Source organism: Macrotis lagotis, chromosome 5, assembly GCF_037893015.1.
Source record: "Macrotis lagotis isolate mMagLag1 chromosome 5, bilby.v1.9.chrom.fasta, whole genome shotgun sequence".
In the NCBI taxonomy this organism is placed as follows: domain Eukaryota; kingdom Metazoa; phylum Chordata; class Mammalia; order Peramelemorphia; family Peramelidae; genus Macrotis; species Macrotis lagotis.
This window is the reverse complement of record NC_133662.1, coordinates 243,222,269-243,236,802: the sequence shown is the minus strand read 5'-3', so window position 1 is coordinate 243,236,802 and position 14,534 is coordinate 243,222,269. Positions and strand designations below refer to the sequence as shown.

General features: G+C 48.8%; 1 protein-coding gene across 1 annotated transcript; it reads left to right on the top strand.

The window, feature by feature from the left end:
- The first annotated feature begins 1,244 nt into the window (after positions 1-1,244).
- SCARF1 (scavenger receptor class F member 1) lies at positions 1,245-14,186 on the top strand. The gene is made up of 11 exons (XM_074189180.1): positions 1,245-1,352; positions 1,853-1,914; positions 2,285-2,386; positions 3,307-3,832; positions 5,778-5,996; positions 7,300-7,428; positions 7,571-7,674; positions 10,743-10,863; positions 12,692-12,813; positions 12,912-13,058; positions 13,313-14,186. The coding sequence occupies exons 1-11, from the start codon at positions 1,258-1,260 to the stop codon at positions 14,164-14,166; spliced, it is 2,481 nt and encodes an 826-aa protein (XP_074045281.1). The 5' UTR covers positions 1,245-1,257; the 3' UTR covers positions 14,167-14,186.
- The last annotated feature ends 348 nt before the right edge of the window (positions 14,187-14,534 follow it).

Genomic DNA, 14,534 nt, shown 5'->3' with positions numbered 1-14,534 from the left:
AAGAGGGAAGGAACAGAGCAGTCTGAGACTCTTCCCCATTGGGGGGCCCACCATGGTAGTCATACAAGTTACAGAGATGAGGGGGCTGGGGCCTCCCCTCCTCTCGGGGTGAATAGCATCCTCCTCAGAGCCCCTTCTGTCTAAACATTGCCCTTCCTGCCCCCATTCTCCTGTCCCCCCCAGCCTCACTCTCCAGTCTTAGTTCTCTCATCACAGCCCCCACATACATACCCTCATTTCATTTTCTTTTTCCGAATCAACACTTATTTTTGTAAGATTTTGAATTCCAGATTTTTTTTCTTTCTCTTTCTTCCCTCCCATCTCCCCAAGACACTAAGTGATTTGAGTTATAAATGTACAATCATGTTAATGTATTTCTATATTAGTCACGTTGTGAAAGAAAAATCAAAGTGAGAGGGGCAAAAACCTCAAAAAATAAAAAGCAAATTTTAAAAAGTGAAAATACAATGCTTTGGTCTGCATTCAATCCCCATAATTCTTTCTCGGAACGGGGTTGGTATTTTTCATCCCAAGTCTTTGGGAATTGTCTTTGGTCCTGTAATGTTGAGAAGAGCTCTGTCTGACATAGGTGATCATCACACACTCATTTAATTTTCTAAAATGTTATTCATCCCTTTTGGTTTTCCATTCCCTTCATCCAAAGATTTCCCTCCTTTAATCCAGTTCTGGGAGCTATTCCTTATAAACAAACAAGCAAAAAACAAAATGAGAGAACTAAGCTTGGCAACAGTTCCAGACCATTCAAGGCAGTCTGGCGAAGTATGTGACGTTCCGCACCCATAGCCATCCACCTCGGAAGTCAGTCAGCAAGCCTGTACTCAGGACCTACTATGGCCCAGGAACTCAAAGCTGAGTCATCTCTACCTTCAAAGAGCCTACATTCTTTCTGGGAAGAAAGAAAGGAAATATATTTTCCCTTCTTTCAAGCCATTTAACTTAATTGACTTGGTCCGCCCTTCTCTTATCAAACCCTGCCTTTCCCCTTCTCAGACTCCCAAGATGATGCCCCTCCCAAGCTTTACGCCCCCTTCACCCCAGGAAAGGCTTCCCCTGTCCAGTCACCTTCCTACCCCCGGGGAAGTCCAGTAGTTCTCATTGTTCCCACCCCCTTACCCTGGGGAGGGAGGGCCCCTGTTAGCAGCTTCCTCAGGAAAAGCCTTGGGAGGAAATCAGGAGGGGGATGGGAGTGGGGGGGGGGGGTCAGAGTCAGACTGTCCGGAGCCTGCATTGGCTGCTATGGGGATGTGGCCGCTGCTACTGCTCTGGACTTGGGGTGTCCTGGGGCAGTTGGAGTTGGACCCCATGGGGAGGCATGTCTGTCGAGATGGAAGGTAGGTCAGGATGGCCGGGGTGGGGAGGTTGCCAGTAGGGAAGGCAGAGAGAAATGGTGGGTTTGTGTTTGAGCCGGTGGGGGGGGGCAGTTGGTAAGGGGGGGAGAATCATTTTGGGGATCAGTAGGCTATCTGGGAAGGGGATTACTGAAGACCTTGGAGGGGTCAGTAAGCAGGAAAGGGGACTTCCATTTGATGTTTATTGGATGGGTCTGCTTTAAGACAGCTCCATCTGTAAAAACTCAAAGGAAGGCTGATTACTGGGGGCTGGAAATGAATTTGGGGCATCATGCCAGGATCACAGGGCCCTGAGGGGTTTTCCTGGTGTCCAAACCAAAGGGCACTTCCTCTGAGCCCTCATTGTTCCCCCTCCACCCCAGCTCCCATGATCCCAGAGACAAAGTGGCCCCCCCACATTCTTCCTAGGGCCCCTGATTTCTGACATTTAACTTCTGCTCCTTGGTCTCCCACCCCCTCTGACCTTGTCTCTGTCCCCTTAGCTCCCCTGCTAAGTCTGTATGCTGCCCAGGCTGGAGGCAGGAGGGTCGGGAATGCCCAGTCCGTAAGTATCAAAGGAGCCTCCCAAGGGCTGGTGGGTGGGGGTGGCCCCAGCTCAGGGAAGACTCCATCATCAGCCAGCCTCACCCTGCCACTTCCCAACCTGGCATCCCATTCTTGTTGGCTCCTTGGATCTGACTCATCTTCCATTTAGGCCAACACCGCTTCCCTCAGTTTACCCTAGGGTTTGCAAACCCAGTGTCTGGTCCTCAACAAGAATACTGAAGACCTTTTGGGGGGCCTAACATTTTGCTAGATGGCGATACCAAGTTGGAAAGAGGGTTCTCCTGAAACAGAAAATCAGGGGGAGGGGATGTCCCTGGTGCCTTCTCCCTTCCTTTCTGGCCCCTTGTCTGATCAGGACTGTCTTGCAGCAATCTGTGAGGGACCGGATGCTTGTGGGGAAGAAGAGGTTTGTGTGAAACCAGGACTCTGCCGGTGCAAACCTGGCTTCTTTGGGGCCCAGTGCAGCTCCCGTGAGTCTCTGGGGTGGGGACAAGGCCGGTGGGACAGGGGGAGGGCTTTGGATTCCGGGGTGGGGTTGAAAGGGTGAGGGAGAAAGTACTAGCAAGGGGCAGTAATAAAGGGAGGGTGTTTAAGATCTAAGTCACCAGGAATCTGGGGGTAGAGATGAAGACATGGTACAGGAGAGAGAAATCAAGGTAAAAGGAATGAATCAGACTTGGGAAGGGAGGGGCTAGGGGGAAAAATAGCCTTGACTAAGGAAACCTCCCCAGACCGCAGGCAGCGCTGTTTGACCCATGACCCCACAGGGTCCAGTGGAAGGTTGGCGCTGTGGGCGGCTGCTGGTTATTGGATACTTTGATCCCTCCTTAGGGATTCTTGGCCTCTGATGGGACAGACATTGACTCTCTTCCCAAGAAAAGGGGATTGCTTGTTGCTATGATGGTCACTGGATGCCCACAAAGAGGCAGATCATAGTCATCACCAAACCCAACAGCTATATGACTACCAGCAATCCTGATTGCCTCAGTTTCCCCCCCCCCCAAGCTGGCTATATGACAATGGACCAGGGAATTTCCCTGCCTGGATTTCAGGGTCCTCCTCTATAAAGTAGGGTGAGGGGATGAGGTAAGGGGTGGTGGTGAAGGGAGCTCAGCCTAATGAAGCTTCCAGGAAAGGGAAGGCAACTGGGGAGGACAGGATCAGAAGGACCTCAATTTAAAGGACCTTGGATCTCCTTACTGGGTGTGCGGCCTCAGATCAGTAAAGTAGTCTCTTTAGGTCTAAGTCTCTTGATCTGACCTTTTAAGCCATCTTCCATTCTAAATCCTGATTATATGACTTTCCCTGGCATCTGGGGCTCAGGTACCTCAACCTGTCTCTTTGCTCTACCTGAATCCAAGTCTGTTTCTCCATCCTTCCCTTGTCCTAGGCTGCCCTGGCCAGTACTGGGGCCCCGATTGCAGAGAGAACTGCCTCTGCCACCCCAATGGGCAGTGCGACGCCGTCACAGGTCACTGTACCTGCAACAATGACCACTGGGGTGGGAACTGCCAGTTCCTGTGCCCGTGTGGGCTCCATGGGCACTGCAACCCCCTGACGGGAGCCTGCCGCTGTGAGCCAGGCTGGTGGACGGCCACGTGCCGCAAGGCCTGCCAATGTAGCTCCTACTCCTTGGGCTGCGACCAGATGACGGGAGCCTGCCAGTGCGAGCCAGGCTGGTGGGGCAGACGCTGCAGCTTCCGATGTCCTTGCCATCACTCTGCCTGCGATCAGAACACGGGCCACTGCATCTGCCAGGATGGCTGGTGGGGGCCAGACTGCCAGAAACAATGTACCTGCCAGCACGGCCAGTGCAATCCTGCCAACGGTCACTGTACCTGTCAGCCAGGTTACCAGGGCCTGCTGTGCGAGCAGGCCTGCCCTCTGGGCCGCTATGGAGTCCAGTGCCTATCCAGGTGAGGCTTCCAGTGCAGGGAGGCCAAACTGGGGTGAAGATTAGAGAGGAGAAGGGAGGATGGGGAAGGGGAAAGAAGAGGAAAGGATAGAAAGGGGGATGATTAGCAGTAGCCAGACTTGCTTGACCCCCTAATGATGGTGCACCCCTTTGAGCTTCCCTCCAATTTATCTGACCTTCTCTTTGTACACAGTGGTTCCCACATTTTCTCCTCCATTTGAAGTGGGTTCCTTGAGGCAGGAAACATATTTTTGCCTTTCTTTTGGTCCCCAGATCTTTTTTTTTTTTTTAGGTTTTTGCAAGGCAAAGGGGGTTAAGTGGCTTGCCCAAGGCCACACGGCTAGGTCATTATTAAGTGTCTGAGACCAGATTTGAACCCGGGTACTCCTGACTCCAGGGCTAGTGCTTTATCCACTACGCCACTATGCCACTACGCCACCCCTGCCCCAGCCCAAGATCTTAGCAGAGTACTTCACCAGTAGCAGACTTAAGAGATTCTTGCCCCCAGTTGAGTGATCCAGAGAATGTAGCTAGGTCTGGAAGTGATTTGGGAGGATCCAATTTTGGAAGTGCCATACAAAGAAAAGCTTAGGGATGGATTGTCCAAAATAAACTGGACATCATGACAGGTGGCGAGCCTCTATCACAGATGGTCTTCAAGAGGAGGCTGGAAAGAGGATTTCTTAAAGAAAATGGCTAATAGAAACAACCCTAAAAGAGCACCAGCCCTGGAGTCAGGAGGACCTGAGTTCAAACCTGACCTCAGACACTTAATAATGACCTAGCCGTGTGGTCTTGGGCAAGTCACTTAACCCCATTGCAATGCAAAAAGGCAAAAAACCCAACACTAAACATCCATACAAGCAACTATATTTGCTTTCTGTGTTTTATTTTGCCCTGGCTCGGTGATTTGTCCCATAGTAAAATTCTGGTGGGGTTCTTTATCAATTTTTGATTTACATTGTTTAAATCACTTCACATTCAAAGTAATTTCAATGCAAAAATCTCGCTCTAATGTTGCCAAGTTCTTGGGATTTCTTTTTTTCAAGATTTTTTTTTCTTTCCTCCTCCCTATACGTCAAAAAGTAATTCTTATGGCATATGCACTGTCCTACAAAATGAATTTTCACATTGGCCTTATCAACAACAAAAAAAGCAAAACTATCTCCTTGTGAGGGCCATCTCCAGTCATCCTGAGTCATATGGACTCAGATAGGGGGCGGCTAGGTGGTACAGTGGATAAAGCACCGGCCCTGGAGTCAGGAGTACCTGGGTTCAAATCCGGTCTCAGACACTTAATAATGACCTAACTGTATGGCCTTGGGCAAGTCACTTAACCCCATTTGCCTTGCCAAAAAAAAAAAAACCTTAACCATATGGACTCAGTTGACACCAGAGGAGAAAGTGAGGCTGGTGAATTTGCATAGCCCCCTCTCAATGAAATCCAGTTCACATCCGTGTCATGGAGTCCCATCCCTGATGTCACGGTCCTCTTCAAGATCTAAGGACCCACAACAATTTCTCTGATAGACCTTGAATCTATCATCCACCCGTGAGATGAGGACAGGCTTCATGGTGGGGCCTGGCTGATTGGGACTGGTCACTGTGATTAGAGATCTTCAGTCTTTCTGAGTCATCTATCTTTTATTCTTGTTATTGTGTAAATGGTTCTCCTGGCTTTGCCCATTCCTAGCTCAGTTCATGCTAGTTTACCTGGTTTTCTCTGAGAGAATCCCCCTTTTTCATTTTTTATGGAACAATAAATAATTATTTCATTAACATTCACGTCTTGATTTGTTAGAGCAATATCCAACAGTTGGAACACAGGAGAGGTGAGAGATCATGGCTAGGAGAGGGTGAGAGCAGGGACCAGTGAAGTAGGGCAGGGCTGGGGCATCTCTTGCATCTACAATTCCCCCGTTCCCTCTCCTTCTCTGTCCTCTTAGTTGTGGCCACTGCAGACAGAACCAGCCCTGCTCTCCTGATACAGGTACCTGTCTGGACTGTGAGCCCGGTTGGAATGGAACTCTCTGCAATCAGCCATGCCCACCAGGTACCTATGGGGAGAGCTGTGGGCAGCTCTGCCCCCAGTGCCGGAAAGGTGAGACTTGTCAGCCAGAGAATGGGCACTGCCAGCACTGTGACCCAGGCCGAACAGGGCCCAAGTAAGTGAGAGTCTTTCCTTCCTGAGATGCCCCTATTATGGGTGATCAGAGCTGAGCAGGCTCTTCCAGGATATTCCCTACCCCTTGGCACCCACCTTCCTCCTGGGAGGGAGTCCATCTTCTCCACTGTCCCCCACCTCAGAAAGGATGCTACTGGGGGAGCAGCACCTACTCCCCTCAGTGAGAGGCAGGGTCTAGGCAGGTCCTGAAAGGGGCTGGGATTCCAGGTGGGCTACATTTTGGGGATCTTTTTGGAGACATTTCTCTCCTTCAGCTAAGTGATTGAGTGTATAGAGTTCTAGGCTTGGAGTCAGGAAGGTATGAGTTCAAATGCTGTCTTAGACTGTTAATAGCTGTGTGTCCCTGGGCAAGTCATTTCACTTCTGTCTCAGCTTCAGATTCTTCATTTGTAAAATGGGGTTCGTATTATTACCTTCTGCAATAGCATCTTCCTTACAGATTTGTAATAAGATCAAAGTGATTATATATGCAGGCTCTCTATAAAAGCTAATAATAGTTATCATTATTGAATAGAGAATTCTGTGAAGAAATTTGCTTTTCATCAATGTCCCCAGAATCTCTTTCTTCCTCTCTGCCACCCCAGTACAGGTTCCTTGCCCTCCCTTACCTTTTTTTTCCCTGTTCTCAGAAAAGGCTCTAATGTCAGTCATTTAAACCTTAGCTTGAGGGCGGTTAGGTGGCCCAGTGGATAGAGCACCTGCCCTGGACCCAGGAGGACCTGAGTTCAAATCCGACCTCAGACACTTAATAATGACTTAGCTGTGGGGCCTTGGGCAACCCACTTAACCCCATTGCCTTGCAAAATCCTAAAAAAAAAAATTAAAAAAAATAAACCTTACCATGAATGTAATTTGCCCTTTGACTTCTTGACCCTTTGTCTGAGAGATTTGGTTCCTGGGGAAAGAATTTCAGGTCTCAGGGAGAAGGGAGGGCAGGAGACCCTTCCCCACCTTCCACCATCACCCCCTGGTATGATTGAATGTGTCACTGCACTCACTTCTCCTAACCTGTGGGGGCAGTGTGTTAGAATGGAAATGACAGAATAGGATTATGAAGCTGTCTCCTTGTGTGTAGACACTTGACTCCCCTGGGACTTGGTTTTCCTTTTCTGTAAAATAAAAGCATTGGAGGCTTCCTATTGATTATCTGTGTGATCTTAGATAGGTGATTTCCCTTCTCTGGGACTCAGTTTCCCCATTTGCAAAATGAGTGGGCTGAAGGCGATGCCTCTGATGCCTCTTCCTGATCTCTGATCCTCTCCTGGAATCCCATCTCTCCCCAGGTGTGAAGAGCCCTGTGCCCCTGGCACCTTCGGGGAGGCCTGTGGGTCTCTGTGCCCACCCTGTATCGAGGGTACCTGTGATGCTGTGACTGGAGACTGTGTCTGCAAGTCGGGCTATTGGGGTCCCAGGTGAGATGGGCAGGGCAGGGGAGGTGATGAGGGCCTCTCTGGAGGTCCCTGCTCCTCTCCAGAATCCTGCTTTTAATGGGTCCAAGTGAGAACAATTTCCCCATGTGAAACCTCCTTCCTCCTCTTCCCTCTTCCTCCACAGCTGCAATGCTTCCTGCCCCCTTGGTTTCTATGGAGCCAACTGTTCTTCTCCCTGTCCCTGTCCAGAGGGGCCCTGCCACCCTGTCTCTGGGGCCTGTGAACTGGGTAAGCTTGGGCAGGGGGAGGGAGAATGGAACAGATCGCCTTCCTTCCCAGAATAATAATGATAGCTAGTGTTTGTTTAGGACTAGGGTATCTCATTCCTCACAACTACTCTGAGTGGTTGGTGTTAAGATTATCATCTTCATTTTACAGATGAAGAAACTGAGGTAAACAGAGGTTAGGGACTTGCCCAGGATCATACAACTAATAAGAGTCTGATGTAGGATTTGAATTCAAGCCATCCTTTCTAAAAGTCTCAAGCTCTCTCAGTTATAATAATATATAATATACTAATTATAGAATAATATAATATAAATGCACTTTATAGACATCTGCTGACAATCCTGCTTCCCTTGTCTGGGGGGTATCCAACCTACGCACTGGGGCCACTTCCAGTCGCCCTCATCTGACCCCAGACACCCACCTGTAGGAGAACGTGAGGCTGCTAACTTTGCACAGCCCTCCCTCTCTTAAATCTGGTTCACTAGCGTCATGACATCACCTCCCTGATGTCGTGGGCTTCTTCAAGAAGGGAGGACAGACAACAGAAACAACATCCTTCATAAGGGAGGAAACTAAGGTCCAGGGAAGGAAGTGGAATTTGTCCAAGTGACCAGAGGTGGAAATTGGACTGGGGTCCCCAGACTCCAAAGCTGGGGCCCTTTCCACTGCTCATGTGAGTCCAAACCACCAGTGATTATATTGTAGCTAGGTGACCTTGGGTGAGTGAATTGCTTTCTCTATGCCTCAGTTTTCTTCTGGGTAAAACAGAAGGTATGGGTTGAACTGGAAGGTCTCTTCTAGCTCTAAACTGCTTTTCTTATGGACCCCAATATTATACTGGTCGGAAGGGCTGGCAGTTTAGATCACCCTCTAAAGTTGGCAAAACCATTTTCAGAAATGATCTCACAGGAGCCTCGCTGGATCCTGGGAGGTGAATACTAGCATTCTCATTTTTCAAATGGAGCACTTGAGACTCAGAGAGGCTAGTGGACACACAGCATGTAAAATGTCTAAAGCGGAGTCATTCCAGGTCTTCCTCACCCTCACATGCAGCACCCTACCCACCAGACCATCCTGCCCATTCCTTGCCAAATGTCATAAGGCCACCTGATAGAGTAAGACTTTACTGTCTCTGAGGAGTGAAGGTTAAACCACATAGTAAAGAGAGGCTGGATACAGAATGGTCTGTAATTGAACAGTAAACGGGTGATGGAGGCAGCTTAGGCAATGCCTTGGTTCTCAAAGTGTGATCTGGGGACCCCTGGAGATCTCCAAGACTCTTTCAGGGGGTCTGTGAGGTCAAAACCATCTTCACAATAATACTAAGACTTTTACATTTCTAAAACAGTAAATAGTGATAGAGGCCTACTGGAGCCAGCTCACACTGGCTCTCAAGAGCCAAGTGTTAAATTTTCAGGGTGAGCACTTACATCTCAGAAATCAGCGGGGGCTATATAAAAGGCTTTGATATGCTATTTTTGTGGATTCACTGAACTTCAGAAAATGATGGAGAAAATGTCAATTGTGCAGATGAAACTTAGGTGGATACTTGATTATATTCAGAGAGCCGGTTGTTAAATATTTGCCATCATACTTCTGGATATAACCCACATAAACAAAAACTCTAGAGGGATGGGGTTCTCAATCATTTTGAAGAGTACAAAGGAGTCCCTGGGACTTGGAATCACAAAGTCAAGGCAAGTCAATAAACATTTATGAAGCCTGCTGGTGGATACAATGAAAGGTAACAATAGCCCTTGACCTCCAAGAGCATATAGTTTAGTATGGATGGAAAGGGGGATGCCCTGTAAACAATTATGGACAAGCAAGTTACATATAAGATAAACTGGAGATGATCTCAAAGAGCAAGCACTTTCATCAAGGAGGACAGCTAGTTGGCATAGTTCTGGAGTTGAGGACCTGAGTTCAAATCCGACCTCAGACACTTACTAGCTGTGTGAAGTGATCCTGGGCAAGTTACTTAGTCCCAATTGCTTCTTTCCCTCAAAAAATAGGAACTGGAAAGACTTCTTGCCAGAGGTGGAATTTTCACTGAGATTTGGAAGAAGCTGGGAAGACTTGGGTTCAAATCCCATCTCAGACTTTACTCTCTGTAGATCTCAGTTTCCTCATCTGTAAAATGAGGGAATTGGATTAGATGTTTTCTAGGGTCCTTGCCAGCTCTAAATCTAAGATCTTGTATTGTAAACTGCAAGTGCTCTAGGAATACAGAAAAAGGAGAATTCAGTTGCAGTGGAGCGGTCAGAAAAGGTGTGATTTTCAGTTGGACCTAGAACTGAAGGACAGATTTTAAGTTGCTATATAGTCTCTCCTGCCACAAGCCCGATTTCTACGTTCTAAAGAAGAAGGGGAAGAATTAAAATCCTGCTCCAGGGTGTGGAGTTTTACCTGAGTTTTACCTGAGTTTTAAAATACTACATCCAAGAAGCACAGATTCTGGCAGGTCCCATTAAGATGAAAAGGCTTTGACCCCAGGAGCATAGCCACAACTAGGGTGGGAGAACTGGACCTTTGCTACGGGGTCCTGGAAGTTAAAGGGTATTTCCACAGTACTTTCCACAGCAGAGAAATAACCTCACCAGGCAGTTAATCAGAATAATTAGTTTTAAAGGGAGACTTTTCTGTAAAATGGGGATAATTAAAAAGCACCTGCCTCCCAGGGTTCTTGTGAGGATCAAATGAGTTTGTAAAACTGCTCCACCCCAGTTCCATTCTCCTTTTTGTTAAAACACTCTTTTGAATACTGAGTTTAGAGAAGTGATTTGATAAGGGGTTAGGCTTCTTATGCCTATAAAATTATTTGTCCTTAAAGGGGAAGAAGATGAAAGATGGCTTGGATGCAGGAGCTGTCTGTCTTGGGAAGGTGGGAGATAGGCCTAAGGAGAGACTCGGTGGGAGATAAAAAGGGATGAGTCAGCCAAGACCAGATTATGGAGGCCTAGAAATCCAGGCAAAGGAGGTTGGATCTGACAAATAAGAAGTCGAAACATTAAAGATGTGTCTTCCTTTCCCACTCCCCAATAGTTTCTTCTTCCTCTTCCCCAAAGGGTTTCAAGACCAGGCTGCCCTCCTCGCTGGCATCCTGGTTCCCCTGCTGCTGCTGCTTCTGGGCATCGTGGCCTGTGTCTCCTGCTGCTGTTGGGCAGCTCAGCCTGACCCCAAAGACAGGTCTCACTTTCATTTCCTTCCCAGGGTTCCTCCCTGGCAGGGCTCCAGGCTTAGGGTATAGATATGGGAAGTAGGTGGCAGAGGGGAGATGCTGGTTAGAATTCAGGATATTGGAAAAGAAGGTAGAAGGAGAGGGAAGAAGGCAGGAACTTCCAAGGGAAGGGGGACCCTTGCGATCCCCCATCTCTGTGGTTTTCCTACCAGCCTTCCAGCTCTCAGGGAAGGGGAAGATGGAGCCAAAATGTTGGCAGGAGCCTCAAAGGACTTGCTGGATGTATTCCCTGTATCTGTCTAAAACAAAGCAAGTTGATTTCCTAGCCTTTGGTATGAGAAAGGAAGGACAAACTGGATGATTCAGACCGCCATAGCTGGAAGGGAGTGGTCTGGGGAGGGGTCATCTAGGACCAGTTGACAGGGCCAGGCCTAGATGTCCTTGGGCAGAGGGAGGGATAAAACTTCTGTCTCCCAGAGAAGAGAAAGATAAGCAAAATTGACTCTGGCTGGTTGAGGGGGTAATAAAACTGAAATGTAAATAAGCTTTTTAACTTGTTAGTAGACTCTCACAATTACCCAGTGAGGTGGGAAGAATGTCTTTTATTATGATTTTCTCCATTTTATAGATGAGAAATTGAGGCTCAGAAGGAAGTGAAATGACTTCTCAGAAGAGAAATCACAGTCTCCTAGCCAATAAAAACAGGGATCTGTAAACACGAATCAATCAGTTCAGAAGAATCCTCTGCCTTTGGAGTCAAAGGACAGGAATTCCTTCTGAGACTTATTCCCTGAGTCTTCTTAGGCAAGTCAGTGCTTATCTTTGTGCCTCAGTTTCTCCATCTCTAAAGTGAGGAAATAAGAGCCTCTGAGGCTAGATCCAGATCTAGATAGCAGCTCCACAATCTCTCTGCCATAATATTTTAGATGGGAGAAAAGGAGGACCCAAGGAGGAGTAAGAAACACCTGGGTGTCATCTCAATCATATAATGTTTTTTGCTTTCTCAAGATCTATTCTGCCATAAAGTCAGTCCTCCAAGTCCTGTGAGGGAGGCAAAATGGGAATCTTTATTTTATAGATAAAGGAATTTAAAATCTATTTTTGGGTAAATGATCTGTCCAAGGTGACACAGTTAATTATGGGTTGAACTGGGCCCAGAATTCAGTTCTCCTGACTCATAGTTCATTTATTTATTAATTCATTCACAATTTATGGGATTCCAGGGGGTGGCTAGGTGCCCCAGTGGATAGAGCACCAGCCCTGGAGTCAGGAGTACCTGAGTTCAAATCCTGCCTCAGATGCTTAATAATTACCTAACTGTGTGGCCTTGGGCAAGTCACTTAATCCCCATTGCCTTGCAAAAAAAAAACTAAACAAGCACAATTTATGGGATTCCTACTATGTGTTCAAGTCTGAGAGGTAGGTACTGAAGGAGACACAAGGACAAAGAAAGTAAGACAGTGTCAGCAAAGGACTATAGGAATTCAGAACAGAGAGAGATCACTTCTGATCATGGGGGTCTTCATGTAGGAAAGGACCTTGGAATGGGGCCTGGCGTCCTGGCAGAAGGAAGAGGGTGTTGTGGGTAGGAGGTTCAGAGTGGTACAGATGTCATACAGGGAGATCTTTGGAGGTAAGGCTGGAAAAGTCTTGAATGCTAGCTAAAAGATTTGGCCTTGATCCTATAAGGAATGGGGAGCCATTGAATGTTCTTGAGCACGAGAGTGAAATAAGAGCTTTCCATAGTGGATTCTATAAATGTTATTGGGAGGGAGGGAAACCTCATTCACTCTTGGACCAACTGGGTTTTCTCCCTGACCTTCTCGCTCCCTTCAGGTCAGCCAAAGATGGGGCTACAGTCTCCCGAGTAAAGCTGCAGGTCAGGGGGGCATTGAGTAGTCTGGGCTCTGCTCTGCCCTGCGGCTCTCTCAGCAATCACAAGCTGCCTAGGGTCACAGGTAAGAGAGGGCCGGAGGTGGGGGGAGCCTTGGGATCCCTGGACCTGGTTGGGGATGGGGTTTCTTGCTTGGCCCTCCTGACCTGGTTCTCCTCACAGTATCCCACCACGACCCAGAGATCCCTTTCAATCACAGCTTCATTGAGCCCCCATCTGCTGGCTGGGCCTCAGATGACTCCTTCTCTTCTGATCCTGATTCTGGGGAAGACGATGAAGGGCCAGCTTACTGTGTACCCCCCCAACAAGGTATGGCCCTCCTACATCATACGCTCATATAAATAGCCCCCTTCACCCAACTTGGCTTCTTCATCCCCCCTCCCCTGGGGCCTTGGTTGAGTCTGAGGCTGGGCCATAATTTTCTGACTAGGGAAAACTTGAGATAAACTGGGGGGGCAGGGGAAGCAAGGAAGAAACAGTGAAAGTGGAGGGGAATGAGGTGTGGGGCCTTGGCCCAGTTCTCTCTTCCTTTCTCTGTCCCTTAACTGTCATCCCTTTCACAGAGGAAGAACTCCAAGAGGCTCATCAGACAGGAAAGTGCATCTCTTCACCAGATGATCCATCCACACCTTTTGCCATCCCACGAACTTCCAGCCTGGCCCGAGCCAAGAGACCATCTGTCTCCTTTGCTGAAGGAACCAAATTTGGTCCTCAGAACACCCAGGGCTCTGTGGAGCTGGCCAGTCCCTCGAGGAAGCCCAAGCGACTCTCCCGGTCAGGTCAGCCCCAAGTAGAGGGGCAGGAGGCTGAGGGGCCTCAGGGATCCGAGGAGCCAGAGGATCCACAGCCTGATCGCCAAGAACCTCCCAGCACCGCTGCTGCTCATGGGGATTCGTCTGGTGGACACTGGAGGCTTCCTTTTGGGGGCAGGACTGTGGCCCAGAGGGTGGAGGCCATCGAGAGTGGCAACAGGAGAAGCCCAGGCCCTGTGACTACCATCTACATGTTAGCCGGGACTCCCAGGGGAGCCGAAGGGCCCGTGCGGGCAGTCCTCCGACGCTTTGGCAGCTTCCAGAAGGGCCGGCTGGAGCCTAAGGCAAAGGGCAGCATTCCCAAGCCTCCTCGACGGGCCCTTTGTCGGGATAAGGGCACCCTCATTCCTTCCCCTGCTCCCAGCCCTGACTCTCCCCGGGGCGTGGAGCTTTCTGAAACATTAGTCCTCAATGAAACCAGCCAGGAAGAGGAGATGGTCAGGCTGGGGGATGATGACCCCTATCACCCAGGGGACACAACAGATGGGGCCAGAGGGGCTGACCTCTCTGTGCAGGAGGTGACAGGGCAGCTGGCTGAAAAGGAGGCCCAGGATGAACCACAGTACGAGAACGTCAAACCGAGCTCTAGCACCTTGAATTCCTGAGGTCTCTGTGGTATGGCTGTCTGTGGGGGAACCCGGGGGGGGGGGGGGGTGGGAAAGAAGGACTGGGGTAATGTGGCCATGCTTTCTCCCTAATAAAAGGCCATGGGGACTGAGCTAATGGCTTAGAGTCCTCTCCTCTTCTTTCTTGAGTCGGCTCTGTATTTCTGCCCATGGATCTTGTCAGAGCCAGGGATGGAAACCAGGCAGGTTGTACTCTTCTCTCCAGGATTCCTCCAGTAAAAAAAAAGATTCCTTTCTTCCTTTGCTCGTCCATCCAAATCATCATTATCAAAGCACCCCCTAGGTATGAGGCCCTGGTGATGGCGGGGTGGGGGTGGTTTGATGCATAAAACACAGAAATAATGATC